Genomic DNA, 27,061 nt, shown 5'->3' on the forward strand with positions numbered 1-27,061 from the left:
ATTCTCACCTACTTAGCTCGGTTTTCAGAAGTTTCAACCAGCTGAACTCGTACTTGCGCAACTTTGACAGGAGGCCACCTTCGCTATTTAAAATAGGTAGGCTGCAGTCGACTTCCACTGCTGTTGTCGCTCGATCTTCTTAGAAATGTTAAAAGCGCTTGAAGCGCATCGGACGCAGTCGTCAGAGTACCTTTAGAGCCTATTGCTAGGCCATACATGTTCATCGTCTTTGTGAACTTCAGTCTGCTTTAAGTCTCGTCGCGTGCCGTGTGCTAATTGCATCACTTCTACGGATGACGCCTCCATGCTCTTTTCACATTCAGCCTACCAAAGTTCCCGATGAAATCCAGACGAAAACGTTTTGCTAATCCCCCTAAGGCGGGAATTGTATTGTTTAGCTCATCTCAACGACTCATCGACATACAAAACATTGTATTTAGTGGAACTCAGGTGTTTTCATTGTCCCAAGCTATTCAGTACTTGACAATACATTTTTAAGTGACGATAAAGTGGCAATCCTATTTGACAACTCAGGCGTCTAACTGCTATGCTATTGTTGCTGATGAAACTGAGCCAGACTGGTGCTGTCGCTGTCAGTGCTGCGTAATGTACTTCCCAAGTGGAAAAATGGCTTTTTGAGAATACCCTGTAGGACTCAAATCATGTAGGGCTCAGAGCGATGCTCTGAGGATTAAATCTGACAGGGGCCTCAAATTCGCCGCGGATGCCCGCTGTACATTGAATGGACTGCTCTGCGTCGATAACATATGTTTACTTTGAGGATGTCAAGAGATATCGTCCCGTCCGCGATGTATTTCACGCTTACAGCCGACGTCAAACTGTGATATCAGCACGCTCAATGTTCTCTGTTGCTCTCATATCGTTCACTTCTTTCAGACAGGAGTTCTCCTCCTCGTAGGCTCGGTCACTCAACTCAATAAAAGGATTTTGGAGAGAAATTTTGAAGCACGTAAATCAGGCGTAATTGGATAATGATGCGAAAAAATGTCTAAGTATTTTAGTTTGTAGCTAATATTAGCGACGATGTTAGAATAATGGTGTAAAGTGTTATTTTTTCTTAAATGAAAAATTGATATCAGAACTACAGTTTCGTTTTAAGTGACATAAAAGTTAAAAACCGGCATCATTTTTGAAAGATGATAAACATCTGGCCATAATAACATTAATGATGATGTGGCGCTGATATACTGGTATGCAAGACGGTAGTAGTAATAATTTCAAAGAAGAAATTTCTAATTATCTATGAATTTGTGGCGACAATATTAATGACAATAGAGGAACGATTTTTTACAAATTTGATAGATGAGTCGGTTCGATGATTACCATCATTCTGTAATACCATAAGGATGCTGTGAGACCAGCGGTTGCCCACTGGATACCTAGTTCAGCTCATGGCTTGAAAAGTACTAATTTAGAATTGACACCCAACTGAATATATTTATATATTGAAACACGATATATAAATTGTACTAATCATCTGCCCTTACTGCTCGCTTACGTCCGTTATGCATATGGGACAAGTAAATATATAACAAAGCAAGACCTGACGTCCGTATTTTTTGCCCGTACATATTCATTGTCAAGTCTCCTACTTTGCTACCAGCTACAGATATTTTGATATCTAACGTTTCTTGTGCCCTGTTAGAGGAGAAAATAATAATGTTAATTGAAAGAAACATTGCTGAATCGAACTCCCTGGTCTGGCACCCATTGTGATAAGACAACAAATGGTACCAGTCGTTTTCTCCATTAGGTTCATTAGAATATTAGGGAGCAAGCCTTTAGCGTGATGAGATAGAGGTGACCGTAGAATGCGGTACTCGACGCTTTCCGGTTTATGCACCACGGAACACATACAAATCGAGGCGGTTTCATCATTATGACTATTCTGTATAGAAAAACTAATATTATCTAACAGTGACAGCATTATAATTGCGAGAATAGAATTTCTACTTGTTACAATTAGACATTAGACGAGTAATCATCAGACGGATACGGCATGGCAAGGGTTGACTGCTGTTGCTTGAGACTATTTGTCTGTCTGCCTGCCTGCCTGCCGGCCTCCCTGTGTATCCGTCCATATGCCAGCGAGACGTCACTAACCAAAGCAGCGGATGGCTATTATAAGGACGCCAACTTGCATCGTCGAAATGATACTATTCAGCATTACCAGCAACAGACACGGTAGCAGCTGAAGCAGCATTTGCCAATTACCACTACGGGTACATACTCTAGCCGCTATTACCGCAAGTACTACGTAGACATACGGTATACGATAACAACGCCAGCAGCATTACCACTGTGAAGGCAACGACGGCGGCGGTCGCGACTGCGAGGAAAAGAAGTATAAGAGACGGCAGACGGCCGGGAGACAACTGGGTCGGCCGATCCAATCAACTAACCCACCGATCAAGGGACAGACAATCCACGTGCTGAAATAGATACTACTGCTCTATGTGAGTAATACTAGTAGTCGCAGTGATGCTAGTGGATAGATGGAGACAGCGGGTTTTCGTCGTCGTCGTCGTCAACGTAGAAAGTGCGCACCGGTCGACCCGAAGGGGAGCAAGAATGGCGTACTCGTTGAATCCATATGTCCTACCGCTTTGAGAAGGTACAGAAGATCAGTTTGTTGCGTCTATCTCATTGCAAATAGAAAGTGATACGTCGACCCTCCACACAAGTGATGTTACGACAATGCCAACGGTAGCAATAGCAATGGCCGCGACGACGCGGTAGACAATTCGAAGCGGGTATTTCACACTCTTGTCACGCGAAATCTACCTAGCGGATATGTAAAGAGAGAATTATCTCATGCTCCCCTTAAAAACGCAATACAATACAGATGGACGTAATAGAGACACATCTTGGAAGAGCAGGAACATCAGCTTAGAATGTGATCTATCCAGTGAAATCTTAATTCTTTTTACCCAACTCGGAACCGGAAATGCGCCACAGCTTTCGGCTCTTGAGACCTTTATGACACTGCTACGGAAGCCATGAGGTGTGCGCCTCATCGAGTTTGTAACCACGCCTCCTCCACACGTACCTCTTCGGCTTAGCATTGGTTGAAGTTGTTTTCCACTAAGAGATCACCTTTTTCCTCGTTATGCTCCTGATAACCTCACATATCGAGTCGCATTCATATTTTTTGTGCGGAAGTTCATATCTTCCACATAATTCGTACTACGCGTTTAATGAAATTCAAGTTATATTCTCCGTTTTATATTGCTCATTCTTTCCGTCTTCACGTTGAGGAGAGGTCACATTGAAAGGTTTTGTGACTTTTGCATGAACCCCTCATTCTGGAGGTTTTATGTTCCTTTTTGAAGGTAACCTTCAGGTTTTGTACGGACATTTATATCCGAACACGCGACTTTAGCAAAAATGCTTTACAATACCAACGTCTCAGTCAGCTCATCAGGACCCTCGAGCTATGCTAATGGATATGACATAGGTCAGGGTTCGCCTATTAGTTCATTGAGGCAACGTCACAACCTATCGTCAACTAAAATACTACGATTCGTCGATGACTAGGGCTGACTGTATAGGGCTGCAAACGCACTTTTTCAACCCGTTCTACCATATTACTAGTAAAACTCTCAGACGAGCAGAGAAGGAAAAATGTTTGCAGAAATTAAATTAAAAAAAACGGCAGCAATGCTGTTCCAATATGAATAGACCGTACGCATTTCCAACCAACTTGGAATTAATTCACAGGAAACCCATTTTTCGCTCAGTTTTAATATTTTCATTGTTTGGATAATAATTCTGAAAACATATGAAACGCCAGTATTTGTCGACAGAGATCTTAGTCTCTAAACGCCGCTTTCGACAATGGCTTTGTGTTCTTCGATTTTCAACATTTGTTGCCCTTCTGACCTTCAACACTCCGATCTCCGTTCTTGAAACGTTTGTATTACTCATGTACTAGTTTTTCGCTCAAGTTCTTCTTGCATCAAATTTTCTCCAATCTTCGATACATTTTTTGCAGCCCTATGATCTTCGGAAAACGAAAATTTGATCACTGATCGGTTATTGTAGAGACCAAGAGAGGTTTTTGCTCCTGAACTCAATTTCGAACGCCGTCAAATTTGCTTTTAACCGCCTAATCTCTAAATTTATTGAAAAGCCTATCCCGATATAGAAATACAAAAGGAAATCCCCATGAGAAAATACTTGAAAGGTTTTTTTCCAATTTTGCTAGTTTATCTTTATTATGTTACGATAAAGAGAACGCAATAATATCCCCGGATAACAACTAGTCAATATCAAGCCAGCCGGTACCTTGTCCAAAAAGGAACGGGGGTATCATTCAGGCAACTGGGCCACTTCTATAATTCACTCTTCTTCACTGGATAGAGATAACCGACATACAATCAAACAGTTAAAAAGTCGCGAAAAAAAAGGCCATCGTCACAGGACACAATTGTCGAAACAACGTCTGATTGTAAAGTCCGAGATTGTAGATGGCTGAACGAAACTTGAAGCGTATATAAGACACTTGGACGGCCTCGCGTACTGCGTACAATATTGCCATGTTACTGTTATTACTAACCTGTTTTTCGAAGACTGAAATTTGGCTTTGTTTACACTTTTAACGCGAGCGGGGCCGCAACAAAGCAAACCGACACGACATTAACAATGATGCACGATGAAGTAGTGGATATATTATCCTCACAACGGAGGTCGAAGTTTATGAACTTGCGAGAAAAACGGACTTTGACTCCCCAATCCTACTAGATGGTTGTTCCAGCGATAGATCTTTCACACTTGAAATAGCGCAATATGCGTTAACAGTAATCTGTATGACTAGCTCTCGTCCGCCAAGTGAAAAATCTTCAGCCTTCCAAGAGAATATATGTTCTTGTTTCCAACACCCAATGTTCCTAATTTGCCTATTCCGTGAGTAGAGGCCAAAACCGATGTCCGAGTAACACTGGTTACTACAACTCCGCAGTACCTGGAGGCGCAATAGAAGGGCCAGTTATTTAGTGCTGTTTCGACGATAACGAGCACTCGTCAGAAGCTTCTCTTAGACCTAACGGTAGACACAATTATTAACAACGTAATTCGTAGAGAGACCAAATGCGTCTTCTGACTTCGAATTGCCAACAAAATTGCTTTCAGACTGCTGCGCTTGAGACAGGCGTCGGCGCTTCGGGCACAAGTTCTTTTTTTTTTATCACTCTTGGTACGGACACAATTTCAATCAATGTCATTTAGCTATTTAATTGGGTGTCTTCTTCTTTCTAACAACGATGAAGATTTGTCAGCAGTTTTCAAGAAGATCAAATGTCGACCAGTAGTCCTTTCGTACTTGCAGCATCATTTTACGGCCTTGCAGACTAGTAGAAGCCGACTCGATCAAGCTGAACTCGAAAGACTATTGTCGATGCTATGGCGTTCGCTTAGTCGCTCACCGTAGGTAACCAAAACAGTAATTGTAAGTTCTACCACGACTTCGTCTAGACTCCGCACGGCCCCCTACCGCTGTTTGGCCGCGAACGCTACAAACTAAGTGACTGTCTGCATTAATCGGAGATGTTTCACCAATTCGCGCGGGGTAGCTCCGGGAAAGGGTCCTACTGAACTGGGAGAGGGCACCGCAAGAAGATCAAACACGACCTATAACACGCACATATACACATAGCAGACAACTAGCTAGCCAGCCTTGCGTGCTTAATGTTGAAAGAGACAGTCAAGTATGTGATATACAGACGAGCCGAAGCATCCGTGAGCTACCGAAAATGATGCATTCAGCCGCCTCAAAGTTAAAAACCGTTTGTATGGCCACTGTTGACAAATGAAAGAAGTAAACAAAGGCTACTCCTATATGTTATGCATTTTGTCAAAAAGACACTGGAAAATTATACAGTGGCCAGTTGAGAAAGCACCAACAAGTCTATGGTCACTCGAATGCCTTCGAAATAGTTCGACAAGCTGGTCTAACTAATGAACACTAATCATAGTTATTCAGGCTTAAGGTAAAACGCACACACGGCGCTTTTGTTAACACCAGCTGTTACAGATTTGCTCCACCGAGGCCTTTCTCCATAGCTGGGTCTACTTTCATCGTACTTCAAACGCGACAGGTCGTCTTTCATATGCCTGCTGTGCTCTCTGTACATACCAGTAACAACCTGTCTTATACATTGAATGACATATGTACCTGTCTTTTTGTTACAGGTCACCCAAGCAGGCGCACCCACTGCCTGATCAGATGACGTTGCTTTCTGGTCTGTTTATCTAGATGAATATGTCATTTTTGATATACTGTATCATAATCTTCCCTTTAGTAAGCTTTTGTATTATATAGTATTGTGCAATCATTTGCACAAATAATTCGAATTGCTTTCGTTAGTTGGTGTAAATTGTAAATAAAAACAGTTGAGCATAAAATTTACGTATTTGACATAGTGAAAAGATTTTACAGAAACAATCACAGTTCCATTTAGAATTTCTTAGCCAAGGCTGCCAACTAGAACTTTTTCATACCGTATAATTTATTTGCAATAATAAGTAATTGAGTGGCCTTGTCAAGATATCAAACGTAGTATACAGGATAGAGTGCATATGTACGTAAATGTGTACATCTGAAAAATCCAAGTGCTCAGCGAATCAACAGAAAAAAAGCCGTTATCTTTAGAAAAATGAGACGCCATCCTCACGCAGTGAGATCGCGTGAAGCCTATCGTTTTTGCACCTGGTTTTGATGCTTAACTTGCTTTCGACAAATGTAACCTTCGTAAGGGTTTTTTTTACGATCAGTTTCTGCATATGGTGGTCCCCTGGAAACAGAAGAAACCCGAACGCGACACAATTTAGCGAAAACACGGATCCGCTTGACGGAAACTAGACGGAACTAGAAAACATCTAGGTAATCCGATTTCAGCATAGGTTGGAAGTGTATCTCGGTCCGGCACATCATGAATATGAAATCTGCACGTACAGGTCCATGGTTTAGTTTTGCGGACGTTTCGTGGTCTGCGGGATTGATTAGGGCAAGAGTACAACAGCACCAATCAATTATCTTACAGATTATCTAGTGCAGAGTATCATTAGGTTTTTATATTTGACGAGATCAAGCCAATTTTTTGAAAGCCTTGCTATCGGTGAAGAACAAAGCTATGAATTGACCAGAACGTTCCATGACTCTGGCTGAGTAACTGATAAAGTATGAGTGAATCCTTAATCAACAGAAACCGTTTCCTAAGCTAATGCATCTTTGAGCAAGCAAGAAATGTGAGCTTTTTTTTTTATACCTTCCGAACAAGAGACTATAGTAAACAGCGTAACGGTCCTTTGTTTTCTCAAGCAGGACTTATGTTACAACTGACAGAAGGAACGGCTAAGATATATGCGACAGCCGAAGTAGACTGAATTAGTTACGCAGCGGGTGCATTTGGTAGGGAGACGAGTCGCAGTGTTTGAGCTATATCAGATGATCCCGCATTTATCTCGTTAAGAACCCGAAACAGTCGACAATTTTTGACCGCTACTCTTTTTTTTGAATTACAGACAGGCAAAGTTCCCTTGCGCAGCGATAACAACTGAATACCGCGCTTGCTTTTTGGCAGCCATTCAACGAATGAACAGCACCATTCCTATCGTCGAAAAGAAAAACAATGACGAAGTAAACAAGTCCGCCCGGTCTTCTGTCGATGTAACTGCATCAACATACACAATGAAGTGGCAACGCTGATCGTTGTTGTTGATGATGATGATGATGATGACTAAATTTAGAGTCGATCTCAACAACTGGAAGGCTTTTCCTGACCGTTAAACGGTCGTAGTAACGGCGCCGGCAGCTCTGACAAAGGACGGCCATTTACTATACAAAATCATTTTTCACATAGAGCCAAAGTGTTTTCTAGTGCTCGTGTCAACAAACGTTACTTTTGTAGCTAAGATTCCATTATCAAACATACCTACTACTTATATCCATACGTTTCTGAACGTATGCTGATAACCGTCGTAGTCGTTACTTAGTTGTCATCGTATAGACACATACTCCTTATAGGTTGACGGTCGGCCTACAACCATCCGCCATTCCTCGCTGCCGGCTCAGAACTCACCACTATTGCGGAAGGCTCAAGTTGCGCCCCCAGCCTCGTAATAAACCGTGTACCTGGCGAGCATATGCTGCCGAGGGATGGTTAGTAGGTTCAGCCCTTCAGCTTAGTTGAAGACAACACATGTCGTTCCTGTTATGTAACTTCTTCATCTGATAGTTTCCACGCAAGCTACTAACTGTATTTAGGAAAACAAGAGACACACCGTACCCACGACCTTCGCACAATACTTAATTTTATAAGATGTATATATAACACATGAATGGTTTACGACAATCCTGGAGAAATTCAAAATAATTTGGTCAACAAGTCCCAATTATATACCAGCTAATAAAACAAAAAAAAAAAGGAGATAACCCTTGTTTTTAACTTCTTCAGAAGTTAAAGTCGATATCTGGTCTTGTTTGTATAAATATATATATATATATATATAAGATCTATCATGAGTCGCAATGCACCTACTGTCTATGTCTTCGAGGTCGAAATGGATACTGCGCTTAAATTTGAATCTTAAGCCTGACTGACGCGACCTTTTCAGTTATCACTATATTTGATTTTCCTCACCGCTAGGTCGTCCCACTATTTGCTATATCTGCTGTACATATGAATATTTCAACTGCAGTGTGCCGGAAAAGCGAGGACCTCCGTTATACCATATTGGAGTGAGACGTTCCGTTTTCATTATTGTGGTTGGAGTTTGCATGCAACAATCGTCTTCGCTTGACGCTTCTCAAATACAAGCGCATGCTAAAAGGACACAGTTCGTAATCGCGCGGTGCAATTTTTCACGCTTCTCTTTCAGTAGTTTAGCATTGCCAGACAGCCTAAATGTGACAAAATGTAAAGAACGTTGCGTTTCTATGGACAGTTGCGAATCGATCTAGTTAAAATTTTTTGTCTGCACAATTGTGCGATTTGTTTGTACCAGCGGCCTTTCTCCTTTCGAAATGTACATATAAGACAGCTAAAAAATGGTAAAAATTAGTGATTTGTAAATATATAGGATTATATATGATACAAGAACTATTCACTCCAATATGAAAAATCGAATCAAGGATTTCCCTGTAACATTATCTTGATCATGACGTTAAAGTCTGGCTTTGTTCCCCGTGACGACGAAAACACTGTTTTTATGTATGTAGGTCATTTAGCTGAAATCGAAAAAAAAAGAAAGAAAGAAAGAAGAAACTGTCCGGACGGGAAAATTCATCAGCCTATTGATTCGCCAGCAGCCTCTTCGAGTATTCGGTTAAATCTACTCAAACGACCGAACGAATCAGCGGCCGATCGGCTCCGGTGTGCTGCTTGATGAACAGACCAAATATGCCGCGTCCAATAGCTGTAATATCGCCGCCACGATCACTGCGAGAGATTCGCTGGCTCGATCATTCTTCGCATCATCGTGCAGTTTTCTGGCCTTACACGAACGAAGGCGACGCGATATCTATCACGACTCGTGTTCAGGTGAACAAAACGCGGCGGCCCCAGGTCGGTTCGCCTTCTCTCCCACGACTCGAAGCCTGCCTACGCGACTGTTGGCTCAATTGTTCGTTAGCAAGCGGGTAAAGAGGAAACGTTAGGCAAATGACCGACCCAGTACGCAATTGCGAGCCATAACCCATAAGGCTCTCCCCCTCACACTCAAGATACATTTGCCGCCAGGCCGATGCCTGCGACATAGCAACAACAGTCGCACAATTGTCTAGACGGAGACTAACCCTAAATCAATCAGAGAGAGAAATCAAAAAATCACCAACGTTAACTCGATAATTTTCTCCGATCTGGCCATCTCTAGCACGTTCCAAACTACTAGAACAAAACATCAGGATACCATTTTTTTTTTACTTAGTTCAAGACATGTTAGTGGCCTTTATACAACAAGTAGGCGAGGCGACCACGCTCACACCTAAAGTAGCTAATACTAAATTTTGGCTACTACAAGAGCAAAGAAGCGCAATGACCGAATATCTGAAAAATAAGCTAAAAAGAAAACAATGCCCTAATTGCGGACAACTAGGACGCTTTAATTTAATAAAGTCGTAGGGGAATGGCAACTATACCGCGATATATATATGCGATTATCACTTGGATTTAAGAATGAGACATCCAATAACCAAGCTTTTGATTCTGCGGAATGACAGTTACTTACGAAAACGCGAAGGGTTTCCATGTGGTCATTCGGGCCCAGACAAAGCAATTGGTAATCAGGGGTGAGAAAATAAGCCATATATAAGAACATGAAGGGTTAAGTCAACTGATAATATTGTGAGGGTTAGTGCCGATGAGCCAGCCCTCAGGCAGACTGCAACGATAAGCCAAGAGGCAAACGCATAGTCTGTAGAAATAGGAACGCCAAAAAAGTGAACGATAAGACAAGGCAAAAGATACGGGAAATTCTGGAAATCGTACGTAGGACAGCATCTTAAAAACCTTAATTGTTGCCTGATTTCACAGTTGTAACCCACCCTCATACGACCACGCGGTAAAATTTAATTTAATTTAATAAGGGAAACGTCAGAAATAATTTTATGCGTAAAATGTCTCCTAATGTCTCGATTAAGATCCGAATAGATATTGTCAAGCTGACAGGAGCTGATGACTTTTGCAAATAACAACGATGAAACAAAACTATGTACTAACTAGCAAGAAGCAATTAGAAGATAGACTACCAGATCGTAATCTGCGGCTATAAATAATCGTTCCTAATTCTTGCTTATCCTACTCACTACCATTTTCTACATTCGCTAATCGTCCATATTTGATAATAGAATAATTTGCTCTTTTAAAAAGAAAAGCTACCAAAAGCGCAATTGTATAGCTAGTAATTATTGAACGTTTTAATAACAGCCCTAGGCAGGTCGATGTCGCTACTCAGAGCTGTTAGGTTCCTGTTCAGCAACGCCCTAAACATTCAGTAATGCAATAGACTTGAAGCTAAGTTACAAGACGGTCATAAGTCCTTGTTGCTAAAGACGCAGACGAGCGCAGCCGACTAGCTTTCTGCTAACTTCGTTGTATAAGCGAGAACACCATCTTACTGAAAGACGAATGGGCTATCATTCAACACAGTAGTCCACAGTTTCTTCAGTTTTCAGAATATTCAAATGAACGTTTTTGATAACGGATATGGCTTTCGGTGGGATTATCTCTTTAACTACACGGAACACCCAGAACAAGAACATGGGCTGGAATTGGGTTTTGCCTACGAACAGGATATTTTCTGTGTCGAAGGTAGGCCAGCATCATACAGATTTTGCATCCATGGTAATTTCTTTCTCGTTGGTAAAGGATAGAAAACTGTTCCGTTCCGTCCTTCGAAGAACCCGTGATTGAGTAGTATAGGCCACCGATCGTGTTTCTTGGTTTATTTGTTCCCCGAAATATGTCTGAATTTGATCACACAGAACTTTTACCTGAAGTGAACAATTAGAGTCATTGTATGCATTGCCAATTCAGCCGCCAAGGCTCACCAAAATATCAGGATCATGAGAATATATTTTGATACCTTTCTATAAACTGCGGAGTCCCTACTGCAGGATTCCTGTTATTTTTTTCCCGTTTCGGAGTTCAATAATTTAGTTCTGATTTATCGCATTGTGGCTGACTATGCGGCTCATTCGCTTTCGAATACCCATTAAAAGTTATGATAACGGTGGGTATTGGTACGGTGCAAAGACACTGGAAAATAAGTGATCCTCGTCTATATTTTCAAGACGAACCTCTTACATTCGTCATTGTCAGTTTACGGGTTTGGTCAAGAAGAAGAATTTGTTTGCTTCTAACGCGCCAATATATATATCATTTGAAACCCACATTTGCAGTAGTCTTTGTACAATGTACCTTTCAACGATCCATATGTATATACGTCGCCTAACCCTAGTGTGTTCAAAAGAGCCGCGCAAGCTCTCGCAGAAACACCTGGTGAAACGTAGCGCCTTTTTTTGAACACGCAGAAAATCTCGTAAAACGAGATGTACTATACATAATCGCAATGCCTGTATCGATAGTTGCGCGAGCTCGCAAACATAACTTGAACTAAATGATGGAAAAGGAAATTAATTGCTATGATTAGTCATATTTAGAAATAATGAAAAAGGCTCAGCTGTTGAAATGCATCACCTGTACCTCATGCGGATAGCACGGTTTCTTTTAATTTCGTTTTCTGACCAGTTTGACAATGCCACCATACAGCAGTTCCATTAACACTTATTTCATGAGTAATATCCTTGTACGTTACACAATTTCGTTCATTCTAACTCAGATCCATTACAGTCATGGTTAACGGCCGCGACCGGTTGTTTTTCGTACACTTAATTGGCCTGCTTGGATTAATGAATTCGTATTAGCCCTTTGACAGCTTTGATTTAGTCTCGGCCATCATCTATTAGTTTATGACTTGGTGGTGGTAAGCCTTATTTCTATGGCTCAGTTGGCATACGGGCTTTTAATTCAAAGGAAATCATTTTGAGACAAGCTTGCCTTAGAAGGAGGCGCGAAAGCCATACTAGTGTGCTCGACAAAGATGGTCAACCTTTAAGGGGGTCGCGGTAAACCAACTTGCCAGACGCGGTTAATACTGTGATGTTATCATGGGGACGCTTATTATAGACTGGTGCCTCTATTCGCCATCTGTGGAAAAAGAAAAAATGGAGCGTACGCTTTTACCACACCCTGTGGTTAGTTGGATCACACGCCTGTCCATTAAAGCAGCCCTACTGTTTTATCGAACGTTCTCCCATAACAGAAACTCTGCTTTTTTGACCTTTCTGTGATTGTCTGTCGTGCGTCAGAACTGATAAGATACGAGTGAAGCTTTAGTCTGTTGCAGCGGTAGTTGTTCCATTTTTTTGTTGCCGTATTCAACTATCATGCTTTCCTCAATTTACCTAGAACGATAGCTATATAAAAAGCAAAATTTTGGTAAAAAATAGAGAAAGCATTTCTCGTATAAAGGCAATTCATAGTTGGCAAGGATATTCTGGTAGCTTAATTTACCAGGCGGTCAGATAAACTTTCATTATTCTACTGCCGAAAACGATGTTTATTTGTACATTTAATAAGCAGTCAAGCGCATTAGCAATTAGGATTTAAGTACTAGAAGATCGATGAGAAATGATCGGTGGGAGACACACGTACGCTGTTAAGGAAAGTTGGGGCCACAGAGAAGCTGCTTAATAACTCCATGTATATGAGCATATCGATTCAGTCACTCTTATGCCTTCATTAATATACATATTAAACAACAAAATAACTGCTAAATCAGGCTGACATGTTTGTTCACAATGACTACCTCACCAAAGCAGCGATGCAGACAAGCACCGTTTTACACCTGGTCCCCAATTGTTTTGTACGACTTGACGTTTGTCTTCAATTAGATCTGCGAAACAGTAAATAAAGGCTCTGTTGCACATAGTATCAGATATGTACACTTCTAGGACAATGCATTTTCACAAACATTTGCAAACAATACGCTAAACCAGGATTTACTAGGCCGACGCAAAACGACGTTAAACACAATAAATGTGGATTTCTGCAACCGCATCTGTATCCTTAGATTACAAATGGTTCAACAAAGAACGGCATCCTATAAAATAATGCCGTATACATTCGGAAATAAATACTGATTTTACAAAATCACCGTAACGAAATACTCACCATCGCAACAGGACGTCGAACAGTCGGCTGGAAAGATAATCCCCGCCGATTTTAGAGCGACATCGCTTTTTTTTGTCAAGGCTGCCATTGTCACACCTCGTGCCTAAGTCTGGAATGAAACCATAAAACGAAAATGATTACAACTGTCTAAAACGTTTAATAATACTAGCGTGTGTGAAAGAATTTTCACAGTTATCTTGCAACTAATACAAATAGTCATGTCTGTTAAAGGCATCTGCCAATAGCCAAAAGGTAACTTGAGTCAAATACAGAGGTCCATGCAATTAATCGATAACATGCCAAAAAACGATCGTTATTCTGAAGCACATCCAATACGCACGCATTATTATAGCTGCGGGAACTTAGGGACGTCAAACACGATTAGCTATGAACCACAAGTTGTTAAGGGAAACCCTGATGATATTACTGTCGGTAATGGATTTGGGTAACTTAAAGAAGAAATATGCGACCTTTAAATTTAGCTTGAAAATAGGAAGCAACTTTGATAAACGTTACTTACTCGATAATGATTAACTGAAACGAGAAAATTAAATCTTTTATGAAAAATTACGATGCACGTATCTGCGTGCATATGTTGTATTGTTAAATAAAGTCCAAGTCATTATTGGACTCGCATACGAATGGCACGTCAAAGCGTTTTCTCTAATCTATGTCGTGCCCTGCCACTCACTGACAAGCTTGTATAATGGCATGATAGCTAAACAATATACCCTGCCGAATGCAACTTTAATATTATACATATATTTAAAGATAGTTTGCCGACAGGCGAATGTATGACGAGGAATTTTATTGGTTGTTCTAGAAACCCTGGAAAATCTCTTGACCTAGACATTTTCATTGATCATAACAAAGGTCTAAAGAAGCCTTCCAATAAAATGACGCAAACATAGCCTACTCGAAAATTGTTTTTTGATCGATTGCAAATAAAATTTCGCTACATAGGAAAACAACTTATAGCTGGAATTCTTTATTGGAAACAAAAAAATAGTATTTCGAGATGAACTTTCTGATACAATGAGAACAGAAGACTATGAAGACGGTCAGATTATCGCAGTTACGCGTAAGCAAACAATATTGTATTAGAAAGAATATAGACGCGAAACACATGTTCATAGCTTTCTCTATAAAAGATAAGCTAAGTAAAAGACTATCTTAATACCTAAAGTCTTTTTGAATGACGCTTGCTATTTAAGATAACTCGTATAGCTACTGTTATGACACTCAGAGCGGTGGATTTAAAGCCTGGATGGACGTACAAATTGTACAAAAACTTACATATGGACTTGAGTTGAAACAATCAATGACAATAACTTCGGAAGTTCGTTAAACATTTGCTATGTGATGATTAGAATACTAAATCTGGAGGAATGCCATGCCGATACTGTGTACCGCTACGGATTTATTTTAATTCTATACGGATATTTCGTTATGTTGATTAATTAGCTGGATTCACTTAATTCAACCAGCTCTGTTTCCTGTGCTGTCATACGACATTCATAGTCATCATATGGACTCCAGCTGCAACAAGCACTCCACTATTTCTATCGCAATAAAACAGCCTCTGCCAATCCAGAACGCTGGCTCTGTCGGCCTTTGTCGTGGGGGCCCTTCGTAACGTAAGCTAATAAACCACGTACAACAAGAAGCCAAATCAAGCCGCAGTAGCAGCAGATAAGACTTCATCGTTCGTTAATTGCGAAAAGTGTCGGTCTACAGGTCCATAGCAGGCCCGAGCTAAGTTAATGATGATTGCCTAACATGTTAGAATTTGTATGGGTACGAGGGGAAGAGAGAATCACATTGAACAAATATATATATATATATATATATATATATATATATATATATATATATATATGTATATATATATATATATACCACGCCAACGTGGTCAATGAGAAACGGTGGCGCTGATCCACATTGACACTGCCGCATTACGTATTGTGTGCTGCCACTTAAACGTTTTCGTAGCTTTGCTCAGTATCAATAATATGATCAGCAAACTGTGCGTTCATCAAAAACGATCAAAGCCACACAGAGAACGCTTTATAAACTGACGAAAAAACCTTAACAGAGCCTTCCTGACCGAACGCACGCCTAATAAACAATGAAAATTGAAATGATTTTATCGTACTGGTCATGCAGTTTTCTTAGCCAATGCGTTACGGCGAACGCTAAAGAAAACTTATTTTTCCTCGTACGTTGTATTAGCAGTTAGAGTTGCAGCAGTTATTCTGTTTGTTTACGAATTACATTATCTTTAGTTTAATGTACATTATATGTGTATAAGGTTTGTTTTAGAGGAGGTTCAATAAGAAAAAATAACGCTATACGGCCTTACGGACTTCGACCCTTGCCTGCGTGATAAGCTAACTGATTTAGTCTGTTATTATTATACTTAGTTTAACGTAAATTAGGGCATACACTAACAGTGATTTCGTTGCCAATACACTGCTACACCATATTCGTTACTTTTTTGGAATTATTTTCTAAACCTGTTTTAATATTGATTCACGTTACATGTAGCTAAACAGACTGTTGCTTCATTACAGGCCACCAACGTCTCGTTACAGGTTCCCCATAATTCCATTACCCAGTTGCAGTCGATCTATCCTCCCAACTTAGTTAGTCTTTTAGTGACTTTTAAGCCGCTTACTCTCTTCCACATATTAGACCCAAGTGTAGACAAATTACAAATTACCATTATCCCCCCCCCCTCCTCCCCCTCCGTCACGGGAAAAGTAACTGCTTCTCGAAGAAATGTGTTCATACGCTTGAAAAAATCGATTGAGCTGGCCGATAATTCATAAGTTATGAACTATTTCGGCATCTTATGACCAAGCCGTAAAAAATAAAAGATCAAAATTTCGCAATTCTGCGCCTGTTGTTTAGAATTCAGCGAAATTAGCCTTGCGATATAAACGCTGCGTATATCCTCAACGGTTGTGGAGAAATTTTCCAAAAGGGTGACATTACGCTCTATAAGGAAAAATAATTGTTCCTGGAGAAAGAAGTGTTTATATAATCGGCCAACAATCCTAACTTCTCCTAAAATGAAACAGCCTCATCCGACTATTTAAAGGAATTTACTTGACCTAGGCAGGCAAACAAAAAAAGGCCGCAAAGTTTTAAAAGTACCTTTATCAACCGTGAAATAGATGTTATTCGATGTAAATTAAGCCAAAACGGGACGGAAGGATTCGTAGCGGGTTGAGTTTTGCTGCTGATTTACCAAATTTGAATCGTTAATATATCAGCCAGTCTGGCGACAACAATAGCGACCTGATAAGTGCAACTGGATTACTCTTCCTGCGCACCATTGGGTTGCTTGACCGTTCTTCTAGTTAGATTCAAGTCATGTCTGAGATAATATGAATCAAGTTGACGCTAGTGTCATTCGACAGCTGAGATTTAGCAATAGATGTACCGCAATCTGATGTGTAATGTCTGTACTCATACTAACGATAGAGCGCTTCGAGGATGAATGAAATTTCAGTACAAGTCCGTTATAGTTCAGAAGTTTATTACGACTGGCTTGCTTGCATTTTTGCTGTTTATGGTCAAAATGTGTTATCAGGAAAACCGACCAAAAATTACTGTGTCGCTGGTAATTTTCGTTCTGATAATTTTGATGTAGAAGATGCTTCTCGCACTGGTAGGCTATTTAGAAAAAGAGTCGATGAAATTATTGCGAAGATGAACAAGACCATCTAACAATGCGTTCGTATAGGAACTAACACTTACCACCCAGTTATAAACCACTTAAAGAAATAAATCACTAATGACAAAGAAAATGATGCTAAAATAAAAAGGAAACATGTGTCCTGACATGCTGCCGCCTACCAAAACGATCGATTCGAATTTCTCTTGATAAGATTACTAAGATTTTAACAAACAATTGAAAAAAATCTACCAGATCTAGTAAACAGAATAAGCGTCGTCTTTTAGCATGACAAAGCCGGACCACATACGTCTTTAATTACTTGGTAAGAACTGAAAAAATTTGATTGGAGAATTTTAATGCATTCGCCGCACAGCCCGGATCTTGCGCTATCAGACTGTCATCGATCTCTACTGAACTCTCTTAATGGAGTTTTAATAGGGAGATGCAAGAGTCCAATTTTTCGTCTACAAATTACAGAAGCTCTACGATGACGAAACTATGGTTGCCAGACAAGTGGACGAAGATCACTAATTAAAATCTCGTAAATCAAGTTTAGTAATATTACTATTAGTAAACTATCCAAATAGCTTACCTCAATTTTTTAAACAGTCAATACTTTTTCGACCACCCAGTATTATTTCCGCTAGGTTAGCCGTATTACCAACAATTCAAATTCGACTCGCCCCGTTACCGCTTGGCAGTTATTCAATCAGCCTGTCATTCCAATATGAACGCATCCGATCTGAAAAACGTGTACCCTGTAGCTAAATAAAACGTGTAGACCGACATCTGTTTCCAAATCTCTTAAGGTCCCACAGTACTGGTTGCGTTATCCTGTTGGGTTAATCCCATTTTCCTGATTCACTTGCTCGAACGGCAGTAATTATTTCATTGTAGTTGCCGTGCTTTATGTATTCTGTATCTCCATTGGAACTTGTTTCTATGCTATCCCGCAGTCATGCTACGGGTTTCATCTAAACTATCAGAAACCAATGCTCGATAATTTACAGACACCTTTAGAGACTTCCTTTTACTGTGTTCGTCGGACCTAGCCGCATAAACTCTGTCATACTATTACCACTTTCTGCTGAAAACGCATTCTAATACCCTTGTCTAGTGACACCTGCTGGAACTGTGACACCACTAACTTAGTGGCTTGAAAATAATCCCTCACCACATACTTCTGCATGAGACAGCAATTGAACTGAACTTCAAAATAGCCAATCAAAAAAACTTTTACTCAATTTGTAGATAATAAAATTAACCTCTGGTGCGACACATGGCCCTAGTTTAATTTCTCAATGATGCCAAACCCAGTTAATCTCACCATCCCATTAGACTCATTTCTAATGAATCCCAACTGCTTGAGCGTTGGGTTTCTGTTGTGCTCGCCAGATAATCATCAGCCTGGATCAGCAGTAGTACGAGTGTCGGATCTAATGCAACCCTTAGCTTTGTGAGGTATCGAATATATGAATTTTCTCATCGTGTTCAGCAACAGCACGACGGTCTGGTCGATCCATAATTTGTCAACGGTACGCAATGCCGTCTTGCATTGTTGGCCAGACAGAGTACTAGACGTAACATCTTTTAGCACAACTTAGAACGAAGCACGAATGCATTACATTGTTCCTTACTGCACAGTTTCCTGGCAAGTGTTCAACTTCGATAGAGGTGGGCACAGCTGTCTATGCAGCATAATAGCCTTACAAAATCAGCTTTACGGCCGCCGCTTGACACTAACCAACCTTGTTGTCTTATGCTAGCTGATATCGGATCAAGAAAAGCTGCATAGCGCACTAGGTGTAGGAAGAAATGGCCCGTGCAGGAAAGTAAGCATGTGTCGGATCAGGTCCACAATAGAACCAGCTATTCCCAGGCGCTCCATCGACGCTAAGAGGACGGATAAACACTCTATCCTAGATTTTTTTAGTAGTTATTAGAAGTGGATAGTAGGTATGTATGGGTTAGGATGGGGACGGCGGATGATGACAGATAAAATGCAGGATAAGAAAAGATAGTAGATATAAATAGACTAGGCTAGATCAACTAGATAGACCCTCTGTCTCGCTTCGTGTCTCTTTCGCCATTAATTCATTTATCTAATCTGATTCATTAATATTACGCTTAATACGACGTAATTAACTTGGCTAAGTACACATCAGCACTTATCTTGTTGCAATTATCCCGCCTCAACTAACCCGTTTCTCTTTTTATGTTATGCATTAAGCCATTCTAATACTAATAAATTTGTAGTTGTAAATCGCCGTTTCAAATACCAGCTAATTTGAAAGCTACATCATTATTTGTCTTTAGCAATATTAACCAAAAATAATTAGTGGAATGTTGTAGTACGCATTTTGAATGGCGAATATATCGCCATGACAACAACTAACCCCACTGTTCAAATCTTTAGGTGTATACGATGCCTAATAGCTTCTGAGATTACTGTTAATTTAAAAAATTCTACGTCAAACCTATATTTCCAATTAGAATACATCCTAAAAGTACCCAGGTAGCGCCAGATAACAACTCTATCCATAAAACCAAAGGTAAACAAAATCACATGACACAGTAATCTTATTTAGACCTAGGTCAAAAAAGCATTTTCATCTTATTTTTCGAAAACTTACTAATTACGAAGAATGTAACCTTACTGACGTTGTAATTAAAATAACTGACATCACTTACAATTTAAATTCGGATAAAAACGCGCGGCTTACAATTGGTATAAGACAGACTTGGCATTTTTGGCGAGTGTGACAGGAAACCCTAAAAATTGGCTCTTGGTTTGCGCAAAGATTCCGTTCCTAATTATAGTGTCGGAAATATGATTTTTTGTAGCCATTCTGACAGCAAAATTACTTTCATTACAGCTTAATTTTATAGAGGGTAAATCTACAAGAAGCACTTAAATAATTAGATTTCAACATTTAAGCGCCATTTCGTGATGCTTTTGTCCCCTTTTAAGTCTGTACTGCTGCTTGTTTTTATATTGACAAAAATGCCGTTGCCGATTCGTCCGGTCAGAGATACTGCTCAGCAAAAACACTACAATGCATAACACCGCGCATTGCTCAAAGCATATTCCATTATGTCACCAACAGACGCACGTAGCGACTAGCAAATAGAAGCCTAGTGTACCACAGTGTGATGAAACCCATGTAACTTGTAAGATGTAATAATACGTCCGTTAGTCTTGTTCGCACTTCTCCAAACACCATCGGTCATCGTTCTCGCATTATAAAAGTCGTGATCAATTTGCGCCATCTTCCTCTTCCAACTAATAAACTCCAAAGGAGTGGGGCAGTGAGAAGCTTAAATCTGCGTTTTAGATTCTCTACAAATAGCGGTCTGTCGTCTAAAAAGTGTACGTATCTGTTTGACGATGAGCGGTGTCATCCCATGGTGTTTCAGGAACGCAGATTCATTTTAATCGGATTTTTCAGTTCTGCTAAAAAGAGGTGTTCCCATAATATGTACCCGTGACGTACTTGCAAAAGCTCGGTCGTTCGTAGGTAACATCACATTTCTGCATCATATTAACGACGTGATTCAAGGTTGTTCTGCATGGAATTGTCACCGGTAACGAGAAGTGATGTCTTCAATATCGATATAAAGCAGAAAAAGGAACAAGGACTTCCCGGGGATGCGCTTAAGATCAGAGTTGAGCTAGAGCTCTATTCCAAAATGACAATGATTTGCGTTTAATAGACAACGTAAAATAATTTCCCCCCACAATAATATCACGCCGCACATGGAAAAGATTATCAAAGCCGTTTTGCACCAGCTCCAATACGAAATTCATATTCTGCCGATTTTTCGGCCACTAACAAATCAAACTATTAAAAAAAAAAAAAACGTAGATTTTACAGTGAAAACGGCTCTAAAACTGGACTAAACGTGTCCTGGAATATCAGACCTGAAAATGTATCGCGAGAAAGAAAAGGTTAGTTTGCTTCGATCAATATAGAGATTGGAGAGATCCGCGGACGATAATGCCGAATATATGATAAATTTGTTACTTAAAGTTAAATGAAACGCTGCATTTTCTTGATCGATGTAAAGATGGACTTTATGTATCTACGCTTCTCTACAAATTCGTAATAGCAAGGTTACACGAAACGCTACAATCTAATCGAGCAGTCTCTTATGGCCACGTACAACTTATGGCTTATTCCTGTACAAGAATCAAGTAACCTATCTTCTTCACAACTAACAAACTAGAGGATCGCATCAGTTTAGAAGAAGCACTTCATCGTATGTAAAGCATTTATTTTCTACACGCGGACGAAATTACTCTAGATAATACGCAGGGCTTTGAATTGAGAAGCAGTAGGTGTTATGAGCGATTACTGAGACGTTAGATAAAGACGCAAATCGTACAAACAGAAGACATATTCTAATAAATGCCCTTTAATGAATAAATAAGAGAAAAAAATTATCAAACAACAATCCTGAAAGATAATTTGTTTTTGGATACACAAAATGTTAGCCACTTACATTACGCTCATTTTAAAACATGCGTTACAGCACTAAAAAAACTCATTAGATTTATAAATTGCGTAAACGATGTGCTGTATAATTTTTTTAAGAACTACATACGAGGCTAATCGAACCAGGTATTTTTATTTGGAGCAAATAAGAAAATATATATACATATACATGCTACTAACCTACACAGTTTTGATGTGCATGGATTAACTGTGTGATCTGGCATTGTAGTTGAATATCTACCACGGAAACCGGAAACAATCTCAGTTATGAATGGCCCGTTACAGATGTTGAAAAATGTCAACGCGAAATGATGCTCAACTCTAACCAAAGCTATCTTGACTTTTATGCACACCATGCTATTAGTCTTAGAAAAATTGAGAGGAAATATTTTATGAAACTATACCAAGTGTATAGTTTCGTAACGCAATACGTAAAGAAGAGCTCCGTTGCACAGATTAATCACAGCTGAAACGCGACACGAACCTACAGGTGTCCTAATATTAATTAATTCGCCATTAAATACAAAAATATCGTGTGGTCTGAACCCTTAGATAGCAAATGATCAGAACGAGGTCATACGAAAACAAAGTGTGCTCTATTTTATTATTATTAATTATATTTGATTATCCTTAATATAGCCTATTATGCCCACAAAAAAGCCTCAAGCTCATGTACTGCATTCGTGTAATAACTAAAAGATTTCCATTCAGTTTCATTTAACTAGTTTAGGTTTATTATCTCCAAAATATACACACGCGTATTAGGATCCTCTAGACAATCCGAAAAATTACTGCATAATATTTAGCCAAATATCAGCAAAAATTTGTGAGCGGACGAGTGGACCAGGGGCCTACGTGTGACTTATATGTTTAATCATAATTTATAGCTGGCTTTCTTATGAAAAAGTTCTCGTTGTACTATGGATAATAATAATAATAATGAAGGTGTTTTCAGTAAGTGTTAAGGATTAGGAACAATACAACACCCGTGATTACTATGCAGAACATACTTTTCACTTGCTATGTGGAGCTGGATACAAAAACGCAAATCGACGAGCGAAACAAAGAAACTCAATCTCAAACGTTATCATAGTATTCTTAAAAGAGAAAATTACGATGTTATTAGAAGAGCGCCACTGGCAATGAAAATGGGTTTATCGTGCCTATGTTGATAGCCGTACAGAGTTTGTTCAAATTCGACAGAGGAATGTTTTTTCCATTATCAAAAGCAAGCTGGCTTAATCTATCCATCTGCAGAGCTCAAGGAGCAAACACTTTGCCACTCACTATTGACTAATATCAAGATTTTGTTGGTTAGTACAATTAGCGTCCGACATTTCGTTGTCCTAAATTTGGGTCTATTCGATGAAATGGACACAACAAACTAAAGCTTCTCGCACAGAGAAGAGTCAAAGTGCATTGGAATAATGACAACAACGAGCCAGAATGTAGGCTAGGAATTGACTGTAAGGTTTTCGGTACTTTTTAGCTTGTCTTTTGTAATGGTCAGAAAAGGCGTTTGTAGTAATTACGTGCTCACGTGAATTTTCAATAGAAGTGGAGCTAAAATATCGTATAGTTAAAATATCGTATAAGTACATCCATTATGCACGTTATAGAGTTTACACATCTAACGTAAAACAAATCAATGAAATGTCTTTTATTGCACGAAACTCTGACAATATTACGAAATAATCCAAATCGATAAATCTTTTCTGGTCTGATAATAGATCTGAAGCACCAAGTTTAACCAGCCTGTCACTTATACACTATCCGTAGAAGTCCGCAAACCTATAATTACAAAGTCAGTAGTTCCTGTTGTAGATAATTTTTACTATGGCAACGATGTACTACAAAAAATATAATATGGAATATATCGAAATGCGTTTTTGAAAAGTACGTTCACGCACTTTTCATCTTAGATAGACATATCTATAGTTGAGACACCACAACCTGAAGCGTTCTGAGAGTGAACAATTCCTCAATTTGTTAAAAGGCCCGTGCTAATCTGCCAATGTGCATTCCCCTAAACCGTCGTAAACGAAACATCTGTTAAATCCTTAACACCCTGAGCTGCTTATATCATCAAAGTTCGCACATACGGAGGCCAACGTCAAATGCTTTGAAACAAGTATAACGCAGTCATTGTAATTCTGAGCCTTCTTCTAATACTATACGATAGAAAATGTCGTCGTATAACTTTGTCGGATCAAATTGATTCGTTTAATCAAGCTCAGCTAAGAATGCTTGAAGCATGGAATTTAATTTGAAAAATAATAATCCTTTCTAAGATCATTTGCCATCTCTAAGCGTCGGAACGTGCGCCTTAATCGAGAATATGCATATATATATATATATATATATATATATATATATAATTCCAACTGCAGCTCGATGTTTTATATATTTAATTTCGACTCCTGTTAGTATTCTCATTGGAATACAAATTAATTAGTGGTATATATCATTTAACCACTGCAGAAGAGTGTCACATATAACAAACTATAGGTTACATTATATTGTTATTATATTACAAACTCAAGTTATATACTAAGTTTTATGTAAACGTAGGTCGGCAGTCACATACTATATGGAGTTCATTGTATAAATAAATTTATTAGAGTTTGAGTTTAATTTTCAATACCTAAAATATTTTGTACGTATCTTTATAAGCTACCTTTGTCTACATCTACCCTTCAATTTAGTTCGACGATTATTGTTTGTTTGCTTATTCAATCACAGTTGCCGTTTAAAATAATCTGCAACTGATTTAAAGCTAACAACTGGAAGCTTTTTCTAGTTTATTCGCCTGAATGCTTTCCATTCATAATTTTCCAAGTAAAAATAGATACCAAAATGTTAACCGGAAAACCTGTATTAGTGAGTAAATGAGCAGTATATGTCTTGATAAATATAAATTATTATAAATCGCTCTGCCGTCTAGAATGTGCATTATTATTATTGATAGCGTGTGTACATAAAAATTGTGTTCAAGCACTGTCTTGGTTGCTAACGCTGGAAGACGTTATCAGCCTACACACAGCTTACATCATGTTCTCGGACAGAATGGTTACCCTGCGGAGCTTTAAGCCTTTTATACCGTAGGGGTGAGGTTGTCCATTTGTATATTCAATTCCTGTAGTTGTGTGAATATATATTAGAAATAAATATATATAACCTGAAAATAACGGCTGTCAACACGAGGATTCGAACTGCAGCTTCTCTGTTACTAGGCTGTACTGCATACGCCTCCGCCACAGAACCACGCAACACATACACACCTTTGAACCAGTAAAGCAGCGGACAGCCGACAACAGCGCCATAAGAGGACTTCTAACGAATTTCTCAGGTTAAACATTGAAGTCTACAAAGCTCACAATGTAATATCAGTAGCGACAACGCAAACGCAAAGGCGTTCACTAGGTTCCAACAAGAGTATAATGTATGCAATCCAGATGAACGGAGGCAGGTACAAGGCGGTTACTTCTCATAGCCCCAACCAAATTTGAATAGATGGACGGTTGGGTCAACGGCGGCATGGGCAAAGCAGTTAGTGCGCATCTCTTTGAGTGCGTTGCCATGGTAACCATTTGGATATGGCCACCCCTGGTTCACATTTCGGCGTTAGTAGATGGCTACTCTTGCATGCTATTATTGCGCCGTTTAATAGGCGTGTTGGAAAAAAACTAGACCTAGTTAAACCAATCGTACGAACTGCATAGCCAACGAGCAAATAGCCGAAAGATACATGGGACATAGTGCTAATACTTGGCAATGTAAGTCTACCCTTCAGGGCCTTAGAGGGAACTGAAGTAGGCCCCCTTCTCCCCTTTGGTAGACCGCCTGGTAATATCTCACGGTTCAGATTCGCGGTCACTTAGTACACAAACGTAATGGCTAAAAATCAGTCAGTCGTAGTAGCCATATTCACAAGCAATTAGCTTCTTATAAATTACGAAGGGTATGATGTCTTTTAGCGTCGTACTATACTGCTTTCAGCCGTCATCTCTTGTCACCTGCAACGCATACGATTCCTATTGAAAAAAATATACGTTTTAAAATTGTTGATCGATCATCCAGCATAAGAATTAACCACTAGTTTAGTTCGCTCTATTGGTTTATACACTAAGAAGTCGAGCACCAGGATTACTTACGATCTTGTGCAATGCGCGTTCATATATACACAAGCCTATGATCTAGCGGAAACATTATATAAAAAGTTCTCCTAACTTTATAGAAGCATCGTACAGTTTGATAGTTAATTTCATTTTATTGCACTTATCCTTATTTTGTTGCTAAGGCGGAAAATTCTCAACGCTCACAGGTTTGCAACGGAAAATGTCCATTACACGGTGGGAATAAATTCTGAATATATACTACGAGTAGAGAATGGGTCCCCAGTAAATCAAACATAACTGCACGATGAGCTTAGACTGTAGCTCAAAACATTCGATAGAAGCACTTCAGTCTCAGCCAGGAATCGAGCAAACGAGCTCAATAAAATATTCTAGAATCACCCCAAAGTATAAAAAATTAAAGGGACTCGAGAATATGCGATATCACAGCGTTTATAACAATTGTCAGAGATATAAAATAAACTTGCAACATAGTTCATAATATGGAAAACATTCTGATTAGTTTGTACCTAATTGAAATTTTGATCTCTCAGATTGACCGAAACTGCCTTTTTTTTTTGTCTGATTAAGGCAAACAAACTTGAGGCGAACAACACAAATAAATGAACCACTTCTCGATCTTTTCGTTAAGCTCGAAATACAGCTAAAAATTGCATACGCATCGCATCTCAATATATTCAAAGTGTGTCTATTTCTATTACAATACGAATTTACCTAACTCAATCAAATTTATTTACTAAACCTTGTCAAATAGCACACCACCTTGTTTAAACATTAAGTAAACAGATATAAGATTGTTGATCAGGATGGGAACGGTTTTACGCACTCCTAGTTCACTATCCCCATAAAGTTATCATGGTTAGTTCGGCCTCGCGAGAGAAGAAAATTTCTTCTTGTTACTTCAGTAGCTCTGGTATAAAATAGGAGATCCAGTAATGCAGAACAGCTAATATTTATAGTGAATATAGAACGATGTTGTAATTACAGAGTAAC

The 27,061-nt window shown here is 39.3% G+C and overlaps 1 protein-coding gene across 4 annotated transcripts in view; it reads right to left on the reverse strand.

Moving 5' to 3' along the window:
* LOC111243533 (uncharacterized) overlaps positions 1–27,061 on the reverse strand; it is an 89,951-nt gene that overhangs the window by 58,857 nt on the left and 4,033 nt on the right. The window contains exons 1-2 of one of the 4 annotated variants that reach the window (XM_086977321.1): positions 25,214–25,232; positions 13,752–13,860 (exon numbers count right to left, since the gene is read on the reverse strand). The exons of 1 other annotated variant lie outside the window; for it this stretch is intronic. In XM_086977321.1, coding sequence (XP_086833447.1) covers positions 13,752–13,839 — 88 coding nt within the window. In that variant the 5' untranslated portion in view covers positions 13,840–13,860; positions 25,214–25,232. Of the gene's footprint in view, positions 1–4,579; positions 5,528–13,751; positions 13,861–25,213; positions 25,233–27,061 lie in introns of those variants that run through there. 2 more of the 4 variants (XM_022789262.2, XM_022789265.2) reach the window with 2 other exon arrangements.

This window comes from Varroa destructor, unplaced genomic scaffold (genome assembly GCF_002443255.2).
Source record: "Varroa destructor unplaced genomic scaffold, Vdes_3.0 BEIS01000001.1, whole genome shotgun sequence".
Lineage (NCBI taxonomy): Eukaryota > Metazoa > Arthropoda > Arachnida > Mesostigmata > Varroidae > Varroa > Varroa destructor.